The 26,638-nt window shown below is 40.1% G+C and overlaps 1 protein-coding gene across 3 annotated transcripts in view; it reads right to left on the reverse strand.

Moving 5' to 3' along the window:
• Window positions 1-11,478: 11,478 nt before the first annotated feature.
• Window positions 11,479-26,638, reverse strand: part of PREP (prolyl endopeptidase) — a 142,644-nt gene continuing 127,484 nt past the window's right edge. For all 3 annotated transcript variants that reach the window (XM_064289275.1, XM_064289276.1, XM_064289278.1), the window contains 5 exons: window positions 24,305-24,441; window positions 22,877-22,971; window positions 19,892-20,023; window positions 17,764-17,920; window positions 11,479-13,987 (listed from right to left, as the gene is read on the reverse strand). In XM_064289275.1, the coding sequence (XP_064145345.1) occupies window positions 13,693-13,987; window positions 17,764-17,920; window positions 19,892-20,023; window positions 22,877-22,971; window positions 24,305-24,441 (816 nt within the window). In that variant the 3' untranslated portion in view covers window positions 11,479-13,692. The remainder of the gene's footprint in view (window positions 13,988-17,763; window positions 17,921-19,891; window positions 20,024-22,876; window positions 22,972-24,304; window positions 24,442-26,638) is intronic.

Below are 26,638 nucleotides of genomic sequence, written 5' to 3' on the forward strand. Positions count from 1 at the left end.
TTCACTGCCTTCTGCCGGAAGGTTATCTGATTATTTTGGTCACTTGCTAGACACATCTTGTCCTCCTTTCTTATGTTTTTTTTTTAAATGATTTTTATTGTGGTTTAAGTGAAAGTTTACAAATCAAGTCAGTCTCTCACACAAAAGCCCATATACACCTTGCTACACACTCCCAATTACTCTCCCCCTAATGAGATAGCCTGCTCTCTCCCTCCACTCTCCCTTTTTGTGTCCATTTTGCCAGCTTCTAACCACCTCTACCCTCTCATCTCCCATCCAGGCAGGAGATGCCAACATAGTCTTAAGTGTCCACCTGATCCAAGAAGCTCACTCCTCACCAGCATCTCTCTCCAACCCATTGTCCAGTCCAAGCCCTACCTGAAGAGTTGGCTTTGGGAATGGTTCCTGTCAAGGGCCAACAGAAGGTCTGGGGGCCATGACTACGGGGGTCCTTCTAGTGTCAGTCAGACCATTAAGTCTGGTCTTATGAGAATCTTCATCCCACTGCTCTCCTGCTCCCTCAGGGGTTCTCTGCTGTGTTCCCTGTCAGGGCAGTCATGGGTTGTAGCCGGGCACCATCTAGTTCTTCTGGTCTCAGGATGATGTAGTTGCTGGTTCATGTGGCCCTTTCTGTCTCTTGGGCTCACAATTACCTTGTGTCCTTGGTGTTCTTCATTCTCCTTTGATCCAGGTGAGTTGAGACCAATTGATGCATCTTAGATGGCTGCTTGCTTGTGTTTAAGAATCCAGATGCCACTTTTCAAAGTGGGATGCAGAATGTTTTCTTAATAGATTTTATTATGCCAATTTGACTTAGATGTCCCCTGAAACCATGGTCCCCAGACCCCTGCCCCTGCTACACTGGCCTTCAGAGCATTCAGTTTATTCAGGAAACTTCTTCGCTTTTTGTTTAGTCCAATTGTGCTGACCTTCCCTGTATTGTGTGCTGTCTTTCCCTTCATCTAAAGTAGTTCTTATCTACTATCTAATTAGTGAATACCCATCTCCCACCCTCCCTCCCTCCTCCATCTCATAACCACAAAAGAATGTTTTCTTCTCAGTTTAAACTATTTCTCAAGTTCTTATAATAGTGGTCTTATACAATATTTGTGCTTTTGCAACTGACTAATTTCACTCAGCATAATGCCTTCCAGGTTCCTCCATGTTATGAAATGTTTCACAGATTCCTCACTGTTCCTTATCAATGCATAGTATTCCATTGTGTGAATATACCATAATTTATCTATCCATTCATCAGTTGATGGTTTTGCTATTGTAAACGGTGCTGCAATAAACATGAGTGTGCACATATCTGTTTGTGTAAAGGCTCTTATTTCTTTAGGATATATTCCAAGGAGTGGGATTGCTGGATCGTATGGTAGTTCTATTTCTAACTTTTTAAGGAAGCGCCAAATCGATTTCCAAAGTGGTTGTACCATTTGACATTCCCGCCAGCAGTGTAGAAGTGTTCCAGTCTCTCCACAGCCTCTCCAATATTTATTATTTTGTGTTTTTTGGATTAATGCCAGCCTTGCTGGAGTGAGATGAAATCTCATTGTAGTTTTGATCTGCATTTCTCTAATGGCTAATGATCGCTAACATTTCCTCATGTATCTGTTAGCTACCTGAGTGTCTTCTTTAGTGAAGTGTCTATTCATATCTTTTCCCCATTTTTTAATTGGGTTATTTGTCTTTTTGCAGTTGAGTTTTTGCAGTATCATGTAGATTTTAGAGATCAGGCGCTGATCGGAACTGTCATAGCTGAAAACTTTTTCCCAGTCCATAGGTAGTCTTTTTACTCTTTTGGTGAAGTTTTTGGATGAGCATAGGTGTTTGATTTTTAGGAGCTCCCAGTTATCTAGTTTTTCTTCTGCGTTCTTTATAATGTTTTCTATACTGTTTATACCATGTATTAGGGCTCCTAACGTTGTCCGTATTTTTTCTTCCATGATCTTTATCGTTTTAGATTTTATATTTAGGTCTTTGATCCATTTTGAGTTAGTTTTTATGCATGGAGTGACGTATGGGTCTTGTTTCATTTTTTTGCAGATGGGTATCCAGTTATGCCAGCACCGTTTGTTAAAAAGGCTGTCTTTTCCCCATTTAACTGTTTTGGGGCCTTTGTCAAATACCAACTGCTCATATGTAGATGGATTTATGTCTGGATTCTCAATTCTGTTCCATTGGTCCATGTATCTGTTGTTGTACCAGTACCAGCTTGTTTTGACTACTGTGGCAGTATAATGGGCTCTAAAATCAGGTAAAGTAAGGTCTCCCAATTTGTTCTTCTTTTTCAGTAATGCCTTATTTATCTGGGACCTCTTTCTCTTCCATATGAAATTGGTGATTTGTTTCTCCATCTCATTAAAGAATGTCCTTGGCATTTGGATCGGAATTGCACTAAATGTATAGATCACTTTTGGTAAAATGGACATTTTTATAATGTTGGGTCTTCCTATCCAGGAGCAAGGTATGTTCTTCCACTTATGTAAGTCTCTTTTGGTTTCTTGCAGAAGTGTACTGTAGTTTGCTTTGTATAAGTCTTTTACATCTCTGGTAAGATTTATTCCTAAGTATTTTATCTTCTTGGGGGCTACTGTAAATGGCATTGATTTGGTGATTTCCTCTTCGACGTTCTTTTTGTTGGTGTAGAGGAATCCAACTGATTTTTGTACGTTTATCTTGTATCCCGATACTCTGCTGAACTCTTCTATTAATTTCAGTAGTTTTCTGGAGGATTCCTTAGGGTTTTCTGTGTATAAGATCATGTCATCTCCAAATGGAGATACTTTGACTTCTTCCTTGCCCATCTGGATGCCCTTTATTTCTTTATCTAGCCTAATTGCTCTGGCTAGGACTTCCAGCACAGTATTGAATAAGAGTAGTGATAAAGGGCATCCTTGTCTGGTTCCCGATCTCCAGGGGAATGTTTTCAGGCTCTCTCCATTTAGGGTGATGTTGGCTGTTGGCTTTGTATAAATGCCCTTTATTATGTTGAGGAATTTTGCTTCTATTCCTATTTTGCTGAGAGTTTTTATCATGAATGAGTGTCGAACTATGTCAAATGCCTTTTCTGCATCAATTGATAAAATCATGTTATTCTTGTCTTTTGTTTTATTTATGTGGTGGATTACATTAATTGTTTTTCTAATGTTGAACCATCCCTGCATACCTAGTATGAATCCCACTTGGTCATGGTGAATTATTTTTTTGATATGTTGTTGAATTCTATTGGCTAGAATTTTGTTGAGGGTTTTTGCATCTACATTCATGAGGGATATAGGTCTATAATTTTTTTTGTGGTGTCTTTACCTGGTTTTGGTATCAGGGATATGGTGGCTTCATAGAATGAGTCTGGTAGTATTCCATCCGTTTCTATGCTCTGAAATACCTTTAGTAGTAGTGGTGTTAACTCTTCTCTGAAAGTTTGGTAGAGCTCTGCAGTGAAGCCATCCGGACCAGGGCTTTTTTTTGTTGGGAGTTTTTTGATTACCTTTTCAATCTCTTCTTTAGTTATGGGTCTATTTAGTTGTTCTACCTCTGTTTGTGTTAGTTTAGGTAGGTAGTGTTTTTCTAGGAATTCATCCATTTCTTCTAGGTTTTCAAATTTGTTTGAGTGTAGTTTTTCATAGTAATCTGATAAGATTCTTTTAATTTCAGTTGGGTCTGTTGTAATATCGCCCCTCTCCTTTCTTATTCGGGTTATTTGCTTCCTCTCTTGTTTTTCTTTTTTCAGTTTGGCCAGTGGTTTATCAATTTTGTTGAGTTTTTCAAAAAAACAGGTTTTGGTCTTGTTAATTCTTTCAATTGTTTTTCTGTTTTCTATTTCATTTAGTTCAGCTCTAATTTTTATTATTTGTTTTCTTCTGGTGCCTGTGGATTTCTTTTATTGCTCTCTTTCTATTTGTTCAAGTTGTAGGGATAGTTCTTTGATTTTGGCCCTTTCTTCTTTTTGGATGTGTACATTTATTGATATAAACTGGCCTGTGAGCACTGCTTTTGCTGTGTCCCAAAGGTTCTGATAGGAAGTGTTTTCATTCTCATTGGATTCTATGAATTTCTGTATTCCATCCTTAATGTCTTCTATAATCCATTTTTTTTTTTAGCAGAGTATTGTTCAGTTTCCAAGTGTTTGATTTCTTTTCCCTGCCGTTCCTGTTATTGATTTCCATTTTTATGGCCTTATGGTCAGAGAAGATGCTTTGTAATATTTCAATGTTGTGGATTCTGCCAAGGCTCGCTTTATGACCTAATATGTGGTCTATTCTAGAGAATGTTCCATGTGCACTAGAAAAGAAAGTATACTTTGCTGCTGTTGGGTGGAGTGTTCTGTAAATGTCTATGAGGTCAAGTTGGTTGATTGTGGCATTTAGATCTTCCGCATCTTTATTGAGCTTCTTTCTGGATGTCCTGTCCTTCACTGCAAGTGGTGTGTTGAAGTCTCCTACTATTATTGTGGAGCTGTCTATCTCACTTTTCAATGCTGATAGAGTTTGTTTTATATATCTTGCAGCCCTGTCATTGGGTGCATAAATATTTAATATGGTTATATCTTCTTGGTATATTGTCTCTTTAATTATTGTATAGTGTCCTTCCTTATCCTTTCTGATGGATTTAACTTTAAAGTCTATTTTGTCAGAAATTAATATTGCCACTCCTGCTCTGTTTTGATTGTTGTTTGCTTGATATATTTTTTTCCATCCTTTGAGTTTTAGTTTGTTTGTGTCTCTAAGTCTAAGGTGTGTCTCTTGTAGGCAGTATATAGACGAATCTTATTTTTTAATCCATTCTGCCACTCTCTGTCTCTTTATTGGTACATTTAGTCCATTTACATTCAGGGTAATTATGGATAGGTATGAATTTAGTGCTATCATTTTGATGTCTTTTTTTGTGTGTTGACAGTTTCTTTTTCCCACTTGATTTTATGTGCTAAGTAGATTTTCTTTGTATATTGTCCTTTTCCTCATATTTGTTGTTGTTGATTTTGTTTCTGCTGAGTCTGTATTTTTCCCTTGTATTTTATTTTGATGAGTAGGCTAGTTTGTCTCCTTTGTGGTTACCTTCTTATTTACCCCTATTTTTCTAAATTTAAAACCAACTTTTATTTCTTTGTATCGCCATAGCTTCCTCTCCATATGGAAGGTGTATGATTATATTTCTTAGTCCCTCTTTATTATTTTAATGTTGTCTTCTTTTGTATAATAACATCGCTGTTAACCCTGTGTTGGGCTTTTTTTTTTTTTTTAGTCTTGCTTTCTTTTTTTGGATTTCCCTGTCAGGGTTGACTTCTGGTTGCTCTGCCCAGTGTTCTAGTCTTGGGTTGATACCTGATATGATTGATTTTCTAACCAAAGAACTCCCTTTAGTATTTCTTGTAGTTTTGGTTTGGTTTTTATGAATGCCCTCAACTTGTGTTTATCTGGAAATGTCTTAATTTCACCTTCATATTTAAGAGACAGTTTTGATGGATATATGATTCTTGGAAGGCAATTTTTTTCCTTTAACTTTTTAAATATGTCATCCCATTGCCTTCTTGCCTGCATGCTTTCTGCTGAGTAGTCCAAGCTTATTCTTATTGGCTCTCCTTTGTAGGTGACTTTTCTTTTATCCCTTGCTGCTCTTTTAATTGTCTCTTTATCTTTGGTTTTTGGCAAGCTTGATTATAATATGTCTTGGTAACTTTCTTTTAAGATCTACCTTATGTGGAGTTTGATGAGCATCTTGGATAGATATCTTCTCATCTTTCACAATATCAGGGAAGTTTTCTGCCAACAAATCCTCAACAATTTTCTCTGTATTTTCTGTTATCCCTCCCCTCACTCATAGATTATTTCTCTTGATAGAGTCCCACATGATTCTTAACGTCTCTTCATTTTTTAAAATTCTTTTATCTCATTTTTCTTCAAATATATTAGTGTCACATGATTTATCTTCGAGTTCAGAAATTCTAGCTTCTGCTTGCTCAATTCTGCTCCTCTGACTTTCTATCCAGTTACCTAATTCTGTAATTTTACTGTTAATCTTCTGAATTTCTGATTGCTGTCTATGGATTTTTCCAGCTTATTAAACTTTTCATTATGTTCCTGAATAATCTTTCTAATTTCTTCAGTTGCTTTATCCGTGTGTTCCTTGGCTTGTTCTGCATATTGCCTCATTTCCTTCCTGATGTCTTGAACGGTTCTGTATATTAAACTTTTGTATTCTGCATCTGGTAATTCCAGGAATGCATTTACATCTAAAAGATCCCTGGTTTCTTTGTTTTGAGAGCCTGTTGAGGTGATCATGGTCTGTTTCTTTATGTGACTTGATATTGACTGTTGTCTCTGAGCCATCTATAAATTATTGTATTAGTTTATGCTTGCTTACTGTGTCATAGCTGCTTGCTTTGTTTTGTTTTGGTATACCTCTATGGGTTGCTTGAGTGGGCTAGCTTGATTTTTTTTGCCTTTGGAGCTCTGGTGTCCTGTCCCCAGCTGGCTAGAGCTGTTATCAGGTATATCAGTCTAGGAGTCCATTTAGTTTTCTTGTATGAATTCAGCTCAGGTTTCCAGGTAGCTGATATCAAGTGTGTGGTACAGGCTCTGTCCTACAGTCTTAGAGGGACAGGGGTGATTGGCATATACACCAGTATTTGATTGCAGCAGGGGGTCACGCTCTGAGCAAGGCAGGGGGCTGAGAACCCACCCCCAAGTGTCTCTGAGGAAAACGCGTCTGTTCCCTAGAGCGTGTTGGTGGGTAGGTTCTGCAGAGGGACCATGGTCACCCAAAGTTTTTGTTGCAAGGACTGGGAGGTACCAGTTATCTTTGGATCCCTGTTGCCGGTGGCTGGATGACCTGAGTGGAGCTACCAGTCCTTAGGTCCCTGTTGTGGGTAGGTGAGGACCTTGTTTAATAGGCAAAGCAATGTCAAACGTCAAACACCCACCTCTCCACCGCATAGCTGAAATGGTTGGAGTTTCCGAACAAGGGCCTATTCTCCCGAAATAGGCCCACACAGGTCCATGCAGAAAGGAAAGGTGCTTGAGGTTCACAGATAGTTTATGCCTGGACAGGAGCCACTTCTGTCCTGGGCTCCCCCGGTTAATGGGGCTAGCAAATTATCTTTTTCCCCCAGTTGCAAATTTTTTCCTTCCCCAAAGCTGGGAGGACGGCTCTAGGTGCTCACCAAGGTCTATCTCAGGCCCAGGGATTCAGCCACTGAAGCCGGCTTGGGGGTAGGGGGTGGGGGGCGCGGTAAAATATACACAAGTACTTAGCTTTTGCAGAGAGGGCAGTTCTCCTCAGGTTCCGGAGGTGTGAGTGGGCTGTGTGGCTGCTTCTTCTTGAGGAAACTGCGGCCAAACACTAGGACCAGCCCACCGCTGCTCCAGGAATGGTGCCTGAGGGCTCTCGGCGATTCAGGTCCGGTAACTCCTCTCCACTTCTGAACGGCCTCTCCCTCCCCCTGCCCCTCATTTCGTTGTCTAAGCTTGCCTTTGATGCTCAGGGCTCCCAGCTTGTCACAAATATACTAGTTTCACTTGTTTTTTCAGGTCTTTGTTGTAAAGAGGGCTCGACAGAAGTATCTGTCTATTCCACCATCTTGGCTCCACCTCCTTTCTTGTTTTTATATTGTCTGCTGTCTCTGAGATATTAAGATATTTTATTTATTGATTGTATGTTCGTGTGTCTCATATTGCTTTTTTGTTTTGTTTTTATATGTCAGGGCTGGCAGGCCAGGTGTGTTTTGCCGCTTGCTCATCTGTGGGCACAATAGCTCTCACCACCTTGTCTCGGTGGGCAGGTCAGCAGCAGGCAGGGCTAGCCCACATCACTGTATATTGGCTTGGTGAGGTAGTTAAGGGCAGGCTGGGTGGGCGCTGTCTGCCTCCTAAAGTTGATCCAGTGGTGTGGGAGCATTCATAGTCCCTTGCCACATAGGCAGGGGTATTCAATGGGGAGTGGTATGGGCTCGCTTCCCACTATTTAGCAGCTGGCCTAGTGGCAGGAGGGGAGAGGTAGTGCAGGCCCAGTGTGGCAGCAGGCCTGAGTGCCAGGGCCCCTCTAGCTGTGGCAGCACGGCAGCGGATGATGGGAAGGTGAGAGACATGAAGTATGAGGCTAGGTACGAGGAAGAAAAAAAAGAGAGATAAAGAAAAAAAAGGGGAGAAAAGAAGGGGTGACTTGGAGGTAGGCAGCAGGTCGGGGTCGGGTAGAGGAGGGGAAGTGAGGAGGTGGTATATAGGGCTAGGTGGAAGGAAGAAAGAAAAGGAGGAAAGAGAGAGGGAAAAAAGCCACACTTTGGTATGGGAGGAGAGTGGGTCTGGGGGAGCTTGTATTGTGGATCCTGGCAGTGGAGACTGCTGAGATGGGGGGTGGGGGGGTTCTTGCTTCAAGTCACCAGAAGGGTGAGGGGTGGGAAACATGCTTCTCTGGTTACCAGGTACTCTGTCTCCTGCTGGGAACTCCATGAAGTTGACTTCCTGTACTCCCTGCCTGGGGTCATTTCTGGTTGTGTTCCAAAATAGCAATGCTGTGCCCTGTTAGTTGGCAGGGGACCTCCACTCAGTATCTCTCCTCGTTCTCTGTATTCTGTCAGTTTCTTCTTCCATCCAGTGTCTGATCGAGTTCTTTATCCCTTCATTTGATGCTTAGGGTTCCAGGATTGACATTTGTATCTGTTTTACTTAGTTTTTCAGTTTTTTGCTGCAGAGAAACAGCATGGTGCCTGTGTCTAGGGTACCATGTCAGCTCTGCCCTCCATAGGGTTTCTAATGGCTCATTTTTTGGAAGTAGATCACAAAGCCTTTCTTCTAAGGTGCCTCTGTGTGGACTTGAGCCTCCGACCTTTCTGTTAACCATTTGAACCACCCAGGGAGTCCATGAAGTAAAATCGGTTGTACTCCAGTAAAGCAGATTACCTTCCGTTGTGTAGGCAGGCTTCAATCAATCAGTTGAAGACCTTAGAAGAAAAAAGGGAGTGTTTCTAGGGAGTGTTCTGTCTCCAAACTATAAACAGACATTTTGCAAGAACACTCTTAGTCTTTACTCTTCTTGTCTTCTGACCTATGGATTTTGGAATGCAAGCTTGCAGGAGTTACAGCCTGTCCCTGGCCTTGATTTTGGCCTTGCTGGCTGCCCATAGTTGGTATCTAACTCCTTGAAGTGAATCTCTCTCCCTAAATATATGTATCTCACTGGTTCTGGTTTCCTAGAGAACACTAAGGCACTTTGTTTTTAGGTTAACTTCAGTTTGAGTCCCTCTTCATAATGGCTGCAAGCTCTTTCAATACTTACTAAAGCTTTCAATGCTTTGGGACCAGAAGATAATAAACTATTTATATCTTTAGACCTAAATTGCCAACTAAATATAAATCATTTACTAAATCATTCACTAATCATTTATTAATGTTCAAGTATTTTGTGTAGAATTCCTAGGGTTACTTGGCATAAGTGGCCACCAAGATAAGTAATACACATGATTATTTTCTCTTGCCCAGCAGAGCAACAAGGGCTTTCTCAGTCATTTACCCAAGATATGTGAGCCTCATTGCACTTGTCTCTCCCTGCCTCCAAGATGCTGCAGGACTACGTCTGCAGAAACTCCTGAACTTTTATTTCTGTTGCTCCCTGTCACCTGCCTTTCCTACTTGACATTGCAGTTCCTCAGGTGTCTACTCCTGGATGGTGCTCATCCAGAGAGGTTAATTTGCTCCCGTTTCTTTTTATTTCATTGCCAGTGTTTATTTATTTTAACAACTTTTAGCAGCCCTGGTGGTGCAGTGGTTAAGAGCTACGGCTGCTAACCAAAAGGCCAGCAGTTTGAATCCACCAGCCGCTCCTTGGAAACCGTATGGGGCAGTTCTGCTCTCTCCTATGGGGGTTGTTATGGGTTGGAATCCTCTCAACAGTAATGGATTTTTGGGTTTTAATGAGGTATACTTTACATACCACAACATTCACCCATTTCAAGTGTACAATTCTGTTTTTTTTTGTAAATTACTAAGTTGTATAATCATCACCATAATCCAGTTTTAGAATATTTTCATCACCCCAGGAAGACCCCTAATGCCCAATTATAGCTAATCCTCCTTCCTAATCCCAACCCCAGGCAACCACTAATCTACTTTCTATTTTATAGGTTTCTCTTTTTTGTATATCTCAAATAAATGGAATCATACAGCATATGGCTGGTGTCGTTCACTTGGAAAAGACTCCTTGAGATATGAGTGGGAGCCCAATCTCAAGTCTTTCTTCCAGTGTTTAAGGCTTAAAAATCTACCTTTAGTTTGTGGGATTAATTATCCTGCTAAAATCTAGATATGAAAATTAGCTTGGGAAAGGGAACTCACAATTGGAAGCCAGTTATATGCTAGGCATATTACCTTGTTCACTCCTCCTCCTCATCAGCTAATACATGGTAGAGTTGGGATATGAACCCAGGCCTGACCGGCGTTTGCCTGAAACTCAGACCCTGCACATTCAACTTCTACTTTCTGCTGTTACGTAGAAGACCTCAGTGGGAAAGCACGGTTGGATTCAGTGCAAGCTTGAACATGCTCTGGGCTGAGTGGGTACTCAGCTGTCTGTACATCAAATGACCCAGCTGGTCTAGGAAAGAGGCTGCCTTTGGCGTAATTGTGCAAATGCGTTTTATTTCCCTGCCATAGTGATCAACAGTTACACAGCAGTTAGCTAGTGCTGGCATCTCTCCGGGTAGATGATGACGATACCAGTCTCTGAATGCACTGGTAGCTAGTGGCACACTTTTTCTCCAGAGAGGTTATAGTGAATCACATGTTCACTGACAGTGTGTTAAGTACAGTGCTTATTTTAAACAAACAGGAGTAGAAAGCATGATTCTAGAAGATGAAAACCAAACCTTTCAATTGTGCTTGGCTTGCAGTGATATGCTTGGGAGAAAAAGGTGTGTTTAATTTTGGGCCACAACTTGAGAGGCCAAGAGAGACAGTTTATACAAATAAGGACCTACTTGGAAAAGTACAAGTTATTGGAACAATGCAGTAATCCATTTTATATAAGATACTTTATAAAAATAGATGGTAATTATTATTCATCAAATCTGATGCAAGAAAATGAGGAAATTTTTCTTTCTTTAAATTAGACCAGCATTTCCCAAACTGATGCCAAAAGGAACACTGTTTAGTGAGATGTTAAAACATATGCCTTGAAAAAAAAATTTTATGGACAAAAGTTTGAAGAATGTGTTTATTGATTATGCAAAGGCATTCAACTGCGTGGATCATAACAAATTATGGATAACATTGCGAAGAATGGGAACTCCAGAACACTTAATTGTGCTCACGTGGAACCTGTACACAGACCAAGAGGCAGTAGTTCGAACAGAACAAGGGGATACTGCATGGTTTAAAATCAGGAAAGGTGTATGTCAGGGTTGTATCCTTTCACTATATTTATTCAATTTGTATGCTGGACTACTCTGTCCTATAGGGTCGCTATGAGTCTGAATTGACTCGACGGCACTGGGTTTGGTTTTTTTTTTTTTTATGCTGGACTATATGACAAAAACAGCATCAGGATTGGAGGAAGACTAACAACTTGTGATATGCAGATGACACAATGAGGACTTGAAGCATTTACTTATGAAGATCAAGTACTACAGTCTTCAGTATGGATTACACCTTAACATAAAACAAAAATCCTCACAACTGGACCAACAAGCAACATCGTGATAAATGGAAAAAATATTGAAGTTGTCAAGGATTTCATTTCACGTCCATGGAAGCAGGCCATGGAAGCAGCAGTCAAGAAATCAAATGACATATTTCATTGGGCAAATCTGCTACAAAAGACTTCCTTACAGTGTTAAAAAGCAAAGATGTCACCTTGGGGACTATGATGTGCCTGACCCAAGCCACGGTATTTTCAATTGCCTCATATGCATGCAAAAGGTGGACTATGAATAAGGAAGACCAAAGAAGAACTGATCCCTTTAAATTATGGTGTTCATGAAGAATATTGAGTGTACCATTGACTGCCAGAAGAAGGAACAAATCTGTCTTGGAAGAAGTACAACCAGAATGCTCCTTGGAAGCAAGGATGGCGAGACTTCGTTTCATGGACTTTGGACGTGTTATCAGGAGGGACCAGTCCCTGGAGAAGGACATCATGCTTGGTAAGGTAGAGGATCAGGGAAAAAAAGGAAGACCCTCAAGGAGATGGTCTGACACAGTGGCTGCAACAACAGGCTCAAACATAGCAATGATTTTGAGGATGGCGCATGACTAAGTAGTGTTTTTGTTCTGTTGTACATAGGGTTCCTATGAGTCAGAACCAACTCAGTGACACCTAACTACAACAACAACATACCCTCCTTTAAAGATTCATGAAGGAGTCTTGGTGGTGCAACAGGTTAAGTGCTCAACTGCTAAAGGTTGGCGATTCGAACACAACTAGCAGCTCCCTAAGAGAAAGACCTAGCAATCTACTTCCATAAAGATTACAGCCTAGAAAACCCTCTGAAGCAGGTCTACTCTGTCCCATGGGATTGCTATGAGTTGAAATCAACTCGAAAGGCACCCAACAACAACGATTCATGAGTGTAGTGGCATTTCAAAGGCTCTGAGAAGTTCTGTGGCTTAAAATGCGGGGGGAGGGGAGGGGGGGTGAAGCTTTTTTTCCTTAACTCTTTGCTTAATCCACTGATTTCCAAACTCACTAATGCACACAGCTTTTCTTTTTTTTTAAGTACGCCTATTTATATTTCCAGAAAGTGGTCTATGAGAGAAAAACAGCTTGAAAAATGCTGAAAAATTTTTTAATGTAAGATAAGCTTGGATAAACTTATCTGTTCGCATAGTTTACTCACGTGGTCTCCTTAGTTTCATATTCAAGGAACTGTGATTTCCAGGAATACTTTGTAACGAAATCAACAAACGGAAAGACAAGGCAGGTGAATAACTTGACTTTCCCAGTCTAGTTTCACTGCATTTTACAAGAAGGTGTACAAATGGAAGGGCCCTGATCAGATACATCATCAGCTGACTGAGGTGTTAACACAGAGGACAGGGAGTCACCTCTAGCAGCTTTATCACCCATAAACAAAAGAGCTGGAATGGGTGAGCTCAACTTCTTTCCAGTGCTAACATTCTAAGACTTTATTGCTTGGGAAATATTGCAAAGTGACAGAATGCTTTATTTCTGCAGAAAAGCAACATGGTTCAGGATGAGACTACTCCTGCAGCTGCCCCTCAATGCAAAGGAACCAGAAAGGAAGCCTCTCATTCTTAAATAACATTTATTATTGTTGCAAAGAAGTCTTCTTTATGAAGACAGTTCTCACATTTATTGAAAGATATATTGGTTATGATTATAGAAGCAAATTCCACTGAGGTGTTATATATGAATATCCCGACTATGACTCTTAATTCAGCGATCTAGTATTCACAATGTGTTGGCTGCCACTTAGCTATTTATCCAAACATGCGTTTTAAAAAATTTTTTTTTAAAACATGTGCCTGGATAGGGTTGAAAAAGAAACTCCAAGGGCTTGCTAAAAAGGAGAAGCCTAAAAAAGATAAAATTCCCACAGAAGTTCTGTTCAACTGTAGCCTGTGAGTGCAGGAATAGCGTTTATGTGGGTGTGCATCATACCCAGTGGTTTCTCGGTTTCAACGATGTGAAAGCCCTTGAGGTTTTCTGTGGCTGTCAAGAGGAAGCAGAGAATTCTATTTACTGAATCCAGTCAATGTTCAGGCACCGTGCTATAAATGCAAACATATCTGAGACTTCTTCTATGACTTTGGCAGTAGGCTTCCCTGCCCCGTGGCCTGCCTTGGTGTCCACGTGGATAAGCAGGGGGTTGATTTGATTACGGCTGCGGCCCACGATGTACTGTAGAGTGGCAATGAACTTTAGGGAGTGAAGCGGGACCACACGGTCATCATGGTCAGCCGTAAGGAGAAGTATGGATGGGTACTGGACATCGTCTGTCTCTGGTAACTTGATGTTGTGCAATGGAGAATATCTGAAAGGCAAAGATGCTTTTGTGAGGCTGGCTATCAAAAGTAGAGCTGTTCACTAGCACAGTCGCGGAGGACTTGTGTGACAGTGACCTATGCAGTTTATCGGCCTAACTTCACTAGGAAAGAAGACTGCAGCTAACAACTACATAAGCAACTACTGTAGACTATGTCATCTAGACTATGGCTGGCAAGGGGTACTGAAAACTAGGGAGGGAGCTGTGTGATTTATTCAGCTTCAACTTTGGAAACCATGTAAGAAGGAAGCTCACAAGGCTATTGAAATAAACTATATGCATACTTGCTGTCTTGAGATGAATATTTTAATCTTCTCTAGACTTAACTTCTTCACCTGCTACCCAGTGGGCTAGTGATTTGTCTTTTAAAAATACTGATTGTATGTATATATATTAAGTGCAAGCCTTTCTTTTGTTGAAGAATTTCAAATCTACAAGCTAAGGCAATTTTTTGCTTTTTAACATCTATAATAAAGCCTTTTTTTCCAGGTTCAGCTTTGCTATCTGAGGAAGATCACGTGTCCTCTCTGGGCCTCAGCTCCTTGTTTGTAACCCAGGGAACCTGGGCTGGGCTGCTGAGCCTCCTGCTGGCTCTCACAGCCCAGCAGTGAAGACAAGCACCTTTGATCAAAGGAGAAAAAGTTAACTGAGGAGGCACCTTCTGAAGTACCAGGTAAGTTTCCAGGGTAAGTTAGCAAGAAGGGTTTGAAAGATAAAAGTAGGGCTGAAGTAAACAATGACTGATAATAGCTAAGCAAGTGAGAGAAATAGCTGGATATTTTTTCTTTACATTTAACCCAAGGGTGTCATGTTTTTCGAAAATATTCAATGGACATGATCAACTACTTTAGTAGAGTTTTATTTTGAAGGTCAAATGGAGGGCAGTGGTAAAAATTCTGCTTTACTTTAACCAATCAAAGCTAAAACATTTTGAGGTTTGGTGTTTCAACATTTAAAATGGGGGAGGGGGGTTTGCAATGGATCTGTCTTCTGATATTGTTTCAACATGTTTTCTGATCAACCTAGTCCTCAAAATAAGGTGCATTCTGTGGTGAATCCAGCCTGGAGAGCTCTGACTACTACTAATACTCCCCACCCCCCACCTTTAGAGATTCTTGTGCCACATTAATACATTAAAAATTCTGAGAGGTTCCGCAGAAAAGAAATCTGTTAGGCTATATTTAACCCAGCCACTTCCAAACTTGGAAGTCCAGCTCTTTTTGGGGGGGGCACCTTTTAATGTTCTGGATGGTATTTTATAATCCTACTCTGGGGGTGCTGCGATTGAGCGGCTCCTTGCAAGGCCCTTTCCAGATCTAACGTGAGGGCTGAGCTCCCTGCTCACTTCGGAGCCACCTATTTTTACCACGTGTAACAGGTAAGAGGAAATTACAGTGCTGTGAGCACTAGAATTTGGAGACTAAAATCTGAAACAGGAATATCATAGATATCTTGAGAGAAAAAATAATTAGAAGTCTTTCTCCCTCCCCCCTTTCTTTCCTTGCTTTCAAATTAATCTTAGAAGTATTAGGTTCTATCTAGTATTGTATTGCCTGTGATACCCAATGAAGGAATCCTGGTGGTCCAGGGGTTAAGCGTTCAGCTGCTAATCAAAAAGTTGGCATTTTGAATTCATTAGCCACTCCTTGGAAACCCTATGGGGCAGCTCTACTCTGTTCTATAGGGTCACTATGAGTTGGAATTGACTTGATGGCAACAGGCTGGATACCCAATAACCAATATTTTTCAAATGGACTTTAATAAGTCTTTTCCTCTAAGTGCATATTTTCTCTAAGTTCTTCAAATATTCAGCTTTTACCAATACGTGTCAGGGAGGCTACTGTGTATTTAAAATAATAAACATTTCCCCCTAGAGAAGAGAATTTAGTAGTTTAGAAGTATCCAGTTTAAAAAATGTAATCACTTTAATTGAGCTTCTATGTGGAGAACTAGCCATAAATAGCAAATAAAATGGGGGAAAAATATTTGATTTGAGAAATTAAAGTTTTTTAAATCAAAATCCATAGTTTACTGAGAAGACTGAAATAAGGAAAACAGGCTTCTTGTGCTAGTCCAAGGGTCACTTCTAAATGCTGCTGATAAAACAAAACAAAACAAAAAAAACAAAAACAAAAAAAAACCTCCTTACATGTGGGAATTAAAGAGGGTGAAAAATCAAAAAGAATTTAGCTTGAAGTACCGAGAATCTCGATGTCTGCCATTTTCTCATTGTTACTGCTGAAGTGTTGAAGCATATGAATGAGGTAGGTTGTATGATATTTTAATAATGCAAGCTGTAGTTTCAAAAATATATGGTTATACTAAGAAAGTAAAATAAGTTTTATTGTACTTATTCATGTACCTTTTTTTACTTGCTTATTTCTTGATTTAGAAAAGGAAGTCCCAAATATATATTTTCCCCATTAGGACCCCTGGATCTCTTGAAGATGTAGTAAGACAAGGCTATAACTTTAAGAATAGAACCATGGTTTTTTTATTCTTTAACAAATGAGGTAGCATTTACCCTTTCGTAGTCCACAGTGATAAAAGGGGATTGGCAAGAACTACAAAAGTTAGATACTGTTCCAGGTGGTGTTTTCAAATAATGGCCTGGCTTTTTTTGAAGAAGAAGTTGTACTGAAGGTGACTTGGAGTGCTTTCCTGTAGTTTCAATTCATGGCAATGTATTTGGCATCAATTTTTGCCTGCTACCATAAGTTACCACAAATTTTGCAGCTTAAAACAGCACGGATTTACCATCTAATAGTTCGGTAAGTCAGAAGTCTGGGTTGGCTTAGCTAGGCTCTCTGCTCTGGATCTCACAGGGCAGAAATCAAGGTGTTGGTTTGTTGGTTTTTTTCTGGAGACTCTGGAAAGAATTTGCTTCTAGACTCACTTAGGTTTTTGGCAGAATTCAGTTCCATGTGGTCATAGGACTGAAAGGACTGAAGTTCTGTTTCTTTGATGGCTGTCAGCTGGGGATTGTTCTCAACTTCTAGAGGCCCCCTTTCTCCATCCTCAAAGCAGGGCTTGGAACCAGATCATTCCAGTTTAACCCTCTGCTGATAATCGGCATTTCCACCCCAGATATGCTGAGTCAGAATCTATAACAAGAAACCCCCGTGAGAATTTGCATTTCCATCCCAGATATACTGCATCTGCATTTTAACCAGATCCTGTTAAAATGCAGATTCTGATTCAGTATATCTGTCGCTATGAGTTGGAATTGACTCGACAGCACTGGGTTGGGGGGTTACAAATGAAAATTTTCAGCAGGGGGTTGAACCGGAATAATCCAGTTCAAAGCCTTGCTTCAAAGCCAGCAAGGGAGGGTCAAGTCCTCTGCCTTTAAGGGCTCATGGGATTAGGCTGGGCCCATTTGGATGATCCTGGATAATCTCCTTATTTTAAGGTCAGGCCATTAGCAACCTTAATTTCATCTACAAAGCCCCCCTCACAACAGTACTTAGATTAGTGTTGGTTGGAATAAGTAGGTGAAAGGGAATCTTGGGAAGACATCTTTAGAATTCCCTTATCACATCTTTGCAGTTTATTTTTTAGTTTTTTGTTTTTCTTAAAGGCAAGATTAAAACGAAGGACAGAGGTATCCGCATCTCTTCTCCTACTCTTGCAGTAAATTATATGCAAATATGAGACACTGAATGGGATAAAGGATCAAACACTTATCCTGTTGTGACTGTGTTCAGTGTTATGATTATCAATGATTAATAACACATATATGCTCATATGAATTAAGACCTTACTTGATAAGCCATTCAAACTGTTGTTTACTGTCCGAGCATCCATAATCAGTGGTCCAGGCATGGCCGATGGTATACTTATGGAACTTCAGCATGTCCATTACTCCCACTTGGGCAATAACACAACCAAAGAGGTCAGGACGCTGATTTGCACATGCAGCTAAAAACCAAGACAGAAAAGGGAGGCAAGGTAGTCCCTCATTAAACATTTAAATAGAACTAAACAAATCTAAACATTTTCAGAATCTTGGTTGCCTTTTTCCTTATAGCACAGAAAGAAACCATCTGCCCAATGGTTGACAAGCTTTTTTCCAACCTCCAGTATCTCTGAGGGTTGATATAATCTCATCAATAATAGCGCCTTACAATCTCATCAATAATAGCAACTTACTCTCTAAACTGAATCTCGATGGGGGAGTGCTACCTGATAGGCAATGAAGTCTTTCTGAATGTGTCCCTCACTCCCATCCCCACGTGCATTCACAGGTGATGAGGGAGGTTAATGGACTTGTTCAAGATCTCAGAACCAGTTCAAGGCAGAATTTAGTCTAAACCTCAGTTCAGAGTGCTTAATGATATTGGCATATTATCCTGTCCTGTTTTTAAAATTCTCTTCTTCACATACTTAGATCTTTTTTGTATCATTCAACAAATATTTATTGAGTTATCTGCCATGTGCCAGGCATGAGACCTGGGGATATATTAGTGAAGACGACTGAATTTACTGGAAGAAATGAAGATGTGAACAAGCAATTACAATAGAGTGTGGCAATCACTATTGCTGGGAAAATTCAGGTACTATACAAAAGGAATATAGGTGTACCCAACCCAATGCAAGACTGTCTGGGAGGCTTTGGGAGTAAGTAATATCAAAGCTGGCAGGTCTAGGAGTTCGTCAAGGGATCTGAACTTTTCCTGTCTCTAGCCAAAAACAGTTCCCACGCCCAATTCTGATTTCAGTGGTTATTACTGAATCCTCTGCCCTACCTTTGGAGATCTCAGAACTCAATAAAAATTTGTTGAATGAATGGGTCAATTATTTGATATTTACAAATTTTACTTTTAAAATTTAAGTAAATTTTTACTCTTGACAAATTTGAGTAAATTAGGTTGAACCTTTGTATTTTACCTCTATTGGAAATGTTTTTTCAAGACTATTTTCAACAGAGGTAGCTAACAAATGTTAAGTTGAGCCTGTATGTGTTATTCTACATATGTATAATAGACCCTAATGACATTGGATGTAGGACCAGCAAGCAAAGTTCAAGGTCACCACAAGTGCTCATCATAATATTGTGCTATTGCAAGAAAAAACGTAAAATTTTATTAGCTATCAAAAATTAGGAAAAGCTACTAAGGGGCTGTGACACATAGCGGTGAAAAGAGCAGTATCTAAAAATCACAGTGCTAGACTCAAACCACAGCACTGCCATTTTCCAGTTGTGTGACACTGGGCAAGCTACTCGGCCTCTTTGTACCCCAGTTTCCACCTCTATAAATGGGGATAACAACAGTACGCACCACACAAGACTACATGCACGTCAGACAAGAGAGTGCATGTCAAGGGCTTAGCACTGGGCCTGGCACACAATGTGCTCAGCAAGTGTGAACTATTTCATTGCTATTAAATTGCGAATGGTCCATCTTTGTGTACGCATCACTTCCCTTCATGGCCTATCCCTCTGTATCAACAGCATTTAACATCATATGGCGTAGGTACTCAACAACTGTTAAGTGATGATCACATCTTATAAGTTCTAAGTAACACAATCAGGAGGGTGATCTGGTTCAGTCCTGTGCTGGCCGAACCTTGGCAACCTGTGGCTCCAGTGTGTGGGGAGAGGGGGTCCTGCCCACTGGGAGAAGAATAATAGTCAAGCCCACAGCATGGAGGGGAGAAGAGGTCAGAGCAGGAGATAGGATCAAGAAGTGGGACAGCTTTTCAGGCTATGATGAGTCAAGTTAGTATGATATGGGTTCAACCGTTTCTTTAAATATAATTTATCAGATGTCTCAACATAAATGAGTTTTACTTTCTTTGCACCATGAACCAAAGTAAATCGTGAGCTACCTACAGACATCGTCATGTAGAGTTAACCAATAAATACAATAAATGAAATCTAGTTCTTACCTACTAACAGGCCTCCGTTTGAACCTCCATTAATAGTCAGCCTCTTGGGAGATGTGTAACCTTCCTTTATAAGGTATTCGGCTGCAGACTGAAAATCATCAAAGCAGTTTTGTTTGTTGGCCAAGATACCACCTACAATGTGCCGAAGTGAAAGACAGTTAATTAAAAAATAAATCAAAACATAACCATTGACCCTAAAGGGAGTTAGGTGATGATAGGGTATAGTTTCAACTACTTATTAACCTAAACAACTTAAAAACAATGGGCTAATAATATATTTTAAAATGCCTCCATTTAAGTTTTGTTACATTTTGTGGAAATACATCGTTACCACTGCAATTTCTATATTTTGGAGAAGTGGAACTTAAAAAAGAAACAAAAGCTCCAGCAATGCACAGTCCTCTGGCACACGAAGTGAGAACTGGCAGTGGGCACGAAGCAGGCTTCCCCCTTATGAAGATGAGGGCACTTTCAGTCACTTTGTGCTCCCTTCATTTTGCAGAAGTTTGAAAGGGACAAGTGATGAAGACAGTTCTCCAACTTGGCCCTTGCTCACTACTTTAAAGTATAAGCAAGAATTAGGGTGAGGCCAGGGCTGCAGCAAAGAATGACAGGTTCTCAATTCTTGAATGAAAGATCTCAAGCATCTCTCCAGAGAACTGGGCTTTACCATCTGTAAGTCAACCCAATGTACCGAACCATAGAAATAACTTAAAGGGAGAAACATTTACACAGTCTTAGAATACCTTAATCCCTCTCTGGGTAGAAGCCAAAGTCAAAAGCAAGCCCTCAAAGGCACAGATGTCAGAAATAACCGCCTATGGAATGAACATAAAGCAGACCGATCTAATTAGATATCTGATATTAACCACTTCTGCAGAAATTCAATTAAAGATGAAAGCAGGGCTACTGAAGAAATGTTTTCATATCAAAACAAACGTTATTAAGATTTTAATAAGAAATCATCAGTGAATTAGAACAGCTAGGATTACTTAGTTTCCAGGAATAATATCATTTTGGGGATATGACTGTATTTTTTAAAGAGCATTAAATTTTAAATTCAAGTAACGGAATGTCATTTAGATTTATCAGTTTTCAACACACTGGGCTATAACTAGAAAAGGTCCACTTCCAGCCCATTATTTCATCCTTGTGGTGCCCTGAACATTTCTGATTCAGTCTAAATACAGACACCAATTTTCAGTCTGAGTCCACTTTCAACCCCTTTTCCCCTGAAGACTTTTAGAAAATACGTTGGTTCTAATTAATACAGAGATTAGAAAGAGAGTCAACCAAGACCACAGCCACCCTCCCTCGTCAGAACACGGTGGGCACCTGATGATCAGAGAGGTTTTTATGGAGAAGAATCCAGGTTCTTTCACGAAAGGGCCATAGGTTCAGGAATCTGTGCACACAGGCATGTATTTGAGTACATGCACCACAGACATTCTAAATTAGAAAGCATGGGGCGTTACGGGGTCCAGACTTAGTACATGAATTTGGAATGCAAATCAAACACATGTAGAGACTTTATTCTTATTTATTCTCCTTTTATCGGTCATCTTTTAATATCATAGTTTCACAACAAGAGTTTAGAGTAAGCTGTAATATTAGGCAAACTTTACAATGAATTCTGTGAAGTTTCAACTACAATGACTGATAAAGTCTTTGGGCATGACACCTGGCAGCAGTCGATCCAACAATGGCAGGCAGGCCAGAGGCCCTACTGAGCACACTTGTTAATTAGGATTTATTCATTCTTGCTAAGATGCTCAAGTAGTTTGTTGTCTTATGTCAGCCCTTGGGATACACACTGGGTCATGCCTGGGCCTTTCTTACATCTGGACACCTAACGGGTTTACAAAAATAGTTCTACATCCCTACCCTCATCTTGGCTGATTCATTTGTTCAGAAAACCAGGGTGCTTGGGCTCAGGTTTGGGAGAGTAGAGAAGAACAAGTGGATGCACAGACTTGAAGGGTGGTCTCTGAAGTTCCTAACTGCAAGGGAAGATTCTTCTCACTGGTGGTAGCTGACCAGCCGTAAGCACTGGTGTCTACCTTTATCCCAGTGGGATTTTTCATAAATGATGGCTGACGAAGAGAGAAAGGAGAAGCATGGCAGTTCCACATCCTCCACTCCAGGGACACACACCAAGGCAAGTGAAGATCATGCTCTTCAGATCATGGTTCACCTGTGGAAAATCACCAGATACCCAAACACCTGGGGGAGGGAGTGTATGCCATACATAAAGAAATGGAAGAGTGCAAGGGCTTTAGCAATAAAGATGAGCATTTAAAATAAAACTGTGATCATCTGGGGTATGAAGTTGAGTACTGAAGTAGAATCCTCAATCAACAAGAATTCCTGCTTCAGGAGGCCAGAGAAGGGAGATGGAATAATTAAAATCAGGAAAGAAAAATGACTTAGTTCCTCTGTCTAAAACTATACACAATAGTCACGGCAGCATTGCTAGGAGGATGCTATTTCTCAGCAGTGTTGGGAAGATCAGAGAAAACAAGCAAAGGAATGTTCACATTGGGAATAGGAAAGCTCTATTTTAGATTGCTTTATCTCTGAAGAGAAAAATGACCTGTTTTGCAGTCCGCTGAGATAACCAAATAATGCTGCACTATAAAAGCAATGCTAACAGGAGACAAAACAACACTTCTGACAGTGATAGACGGAAAGGCACCCCATGCATTGCTCAAAAACAAAATTTTGACTATGGTCTATGGGAAATACTTCTGAAAAATATGTATTTCATTACAATAAACAGACTACAAAGGAAAATAAAATATGGAAAGACTTAGTTGTTTTTAAAGGGGGAGTGATGCCAGCAATGTGTTTGCAAATATCCTTATTTTTTTGTCTACCCACAATGCTTTTCACTTCAACCCCCAACAGCTCATTTAAACAGGAAGGCTCAGCATAACCATGGTCTGACTATACCAGATTTATGTTTCTGAAAAGAAAATACCTCACCTTTATGCCACGTCTCTCCATATTCGCCACCTCCTCTGATATTGGCCACTGCAAGGATGCCGCCCATATGCCTCACAAAAATAAGCCTGGACACACTGAGAAACAGTTAAAACAGCCTTTCATTTCTCGCCTAGTAAGGACTATGTACTCTCTCTCCATCTCAAAAAAAAAAAAAAAAAAAAGATCCCCAAAACACTTCACAAGTAATATCATATAAATAGGAACCCCTTTCCCCATATACATATGGCCTTGCTGGTAGGAAACGCCTTGTCTTTATTAAGAATACTCAAAGCAAATTCCACTTGATATTAAAATCAAGGATATTGGATATTAAAATTAAGTTTAAAAATGACGAATATTTATATGTTGTTGTTGTGTGCCCTTGAGTTGATCCCTACTCATAGTGACCCTATATGACAGAGTAGAACTGCTCCATAAGGTTTTCCAGGCTGTAATATTTATAGGAGTAGGTCTCCAGGTCTTTCTCCCTTTCGGTTAGCAGTTGAGTACTTAACCATTGCATCCATAGGCCTTCTTTTAGATACTTATAGAAACAATAGCAAATGTATAAATGTAGATTTTTCTTCTAGAACATACGTTATCTGGGAAATAGTCACAGAACAGTTTAAAACAGGCAAAGTAACAGTGCGTTATGAACATCTGACTTACGTACAACCTGTAGTTACGAACCAACCCCTGTAAAGCCTATTATATTAAAATTTGAGGTACGTACAATGGTTCGTAATAGCAAATGGGCACTACTTTGCAATGTGCATCAAGACACTTATTATGTTAAAGATGTTTTAGTGTATCTGGAAGTGTTTCTTTAATGTTTTTTAGGCATAGAAAAGACAGACATCTGACTGACTAACTGACGTTAGATATGAACAGTACCTAACTGTTCCAACTTACATACAAATTTGACTTAAAGGCAGATTTAGGAATGGAACTCGTTTGTAATCCGGGGACTGCCTGTATACGGAATATATATTTATGGCAATTTACGGAATATTAAGGCAGCCTATTTTATGACTCTGCACTGGCAAAAACTATAATCAGTAATTGAAAACCATTTCCTTTGAAGAGGATACTGAGGGCAATGAGCTGGTAGCAAATGATAGACATTGAAGGTGGGGCTTCCTATCCTAAAGATCTCAAGTGATACCAACATTCCATAGCCAGGTAGCTAATGCCTCAGCTACCTCAACCAATTATTCCACTGATGACATTTTTTTACAAGATTAGCTTATAATGATCCTGCAATTTCTGACTCAAAACGCAGGGAGTTAACACATAATCTTGCCCCTCCACAAAAACAACGAGCAAGAAAAAAGGATATTAGAAAAACATGATTTAGTAGAGCAGTCTCTGGTTTCCACTCTGTAGAGAAGAGCAAATGCTGACGTTGAAAGAATACTCCATGCTTACCTGTAGTTGGGTGTAATAGAGATGTTAAAGCCGCCATAGCCATATAAGAAAGCAGGATGCGAGCCATCCAATTTTATGCCTTTTTTATGTACGATGAACATTGGAATCTTTGTACCATCCTTGCTAGGGTAGAAAATCTAGAACAAAAGAAAGCAGAATACACAATGGGATCCTAGTACCATTAAACAGTTATTTGATAACAAAGCATCATTAAGTTTTTTACAGAGTAAGTGTGGAGTAGTGAAAACAGCAGAGGTCTGAAAAGAGACACATAAATTTAAATTCTTATTCCATGTCTAGCTAGCTAGACGACCTTGGGCAAATCATTTATCCTTTCTTAGCCTTAGTTCTTCATCCTCATATGTGGATGTTATGGTCACCTCTCGGGGCCACCACAAGGATGAAATAACAGGTCCAAAGCACACAGCAGAGAGCAGGCATTCAATCTCTGCTCCTGACCATGTTTCTCAACACTGGAAAAAGTCAGATTTGGCCATCTGCCAAGCAATTCAATCTAGGGAGATTTTTTTTCCCCTAGAAAACAAGTTTCGTATTCAGTTTCCTCTCTAAATCCCAAGATGCTCAATACATCTTCGTTTTTCCATGTTTGACTATAAAACAAATGTTAACAACAACAAAACATACATTAGCTTGGAAAGTAGATCAGAAACAAACTATTATTCCCAAGGCGTTAAATGAAGACATTTTCTCTAGTATTGGTAATTAGGCTCATCAAATCTTCTAGAACCTGGGCAACCACAACCACGTTCAGTCGATATTTCCATATTCGTTACTTTTTTGATGAAAGAATAGTAGAAAAAGGGTAAGGTAGAGGATGCTAAATGGTATTTAAGTGATAAGCCACAGGATAAAAGTGGTAAGTTACAATAAGCTGATAATGGCTTCTCTCAGACTGAAAACATTATAAATGGGTTTCTCTTTGGGCAAACATGGTATCTTCACTCCACTGACACCTGAGATGTGCCTAGCTCAGAAATGGCTTGCTGACCTCAGTTGTGATAGTCGAAGGTAAAAGCCTTTACATTTAATGTGATCTGGAGCCATATTATATGCAAAGCTTTTTAAGGCAGCAGCTGTGTTGTAAAAAATTGCTGCAAAGTCCTTGGAAATAAGTAGTAGGGGGCGGAGAGGAAAGAGGAGGAAGCAATACAGATTTAGAGAAGGGTATTAAAGGACCACGATAAATGTAAGAGTCTGGTAACTTTTTGGAACCTGCCAAGGAATTAATATTAAAAAAATTGTTTCTGACTTTGGAGAGAAATATTGAGACAGATAAATGTTGCCGCTTAGAAATGAGGGAGAATACACCACAGAATTCAAAATTATCAGATGGGATGCAGTTTTATTTAAAGTTACTTAATGCCAGTTAGCAGCGACTAATAGAGTATAACTGTGTGGGTGAGTACAAGTAATGCAGAGTGAGAAGAAAAAGCAAGTGACTGGCTGGGGCTAATGAGCTAAAACACAGTGTCTTCAACCCAGATGGAAAGCATGCGGAGCACCATAACCACAGAGGCAGGAGCACCTCAGGAGTGAACTAGCAAACTGTCTCGCATGACTCTAACTGAACTGAATCATCCGCTCAAAAAATAGCATTCCCTCCAACCACTCCCCAACTTCCCAATTATTCTCAAATCCCTGCTGCAGCACCTAGTCCTCTTCAGGCCAGCTCAAGCCTCCCTGGGCTGACACCATCTCTGTGACACCCTGCTCGTCACCTAGACAGCTGGACTGATGCCCACCTAGTCCCCACTAAGCTGACACTCAGACCTTCTATCTGTTCCCAAAGTGTTCCATCTCTTGTTACTTCATGACAATCTGGGGTCTTCCTCAGATACCGTTTTTCTTGCTACCACCTGCATGAGGGTTACCTATGCCTGTACCGGTCTCATCTGGCTCCATGACAAAGGCATGGATACTTTTTAAAAATACCATCAAAATCACAAAGTCTCCTTTATGTCCGAGTAGCAAAAACACAGGCAAGCTTTAAGTTGGTCTGGTTCTGATGTTAAAATAACAGTATTTTGAACAATGTCCAAAAAGTAAAATGGTACTGTGAAGATGATATTACGGTGGGGATGAAAACACCTTACAAGAAGGCTATTTCAGCCTTGAAATACAGAACATACCACATATATGTGTGTGTATATATGTATCTTGTCAAATCTCTCACATGTGTGCATGTGTGTACACGCACGTGCACACCCACACGTGTGTGTGTGGCAGTATTCTATGCCATTTCCATTTACAGAATGGCAACTGATACCAAATTTAAACCTGACTACTCAATTAAAGGGCAAACTGAATCCTCAG

Source organism: Loxodonta africana, chromosome 1 (assembly GCF_030014295.1).
Source record: "Loxodonta africana isolate mLoxAfr1 chromosome 1, mLoxAfr1.hap2, whole genome shotgun sequence".
NCBI lineage: Eukaryota > Metazoa > Chordata > Mammalia > Proboscidea > Elephantidae > Loxodonta > Loxodonta africana.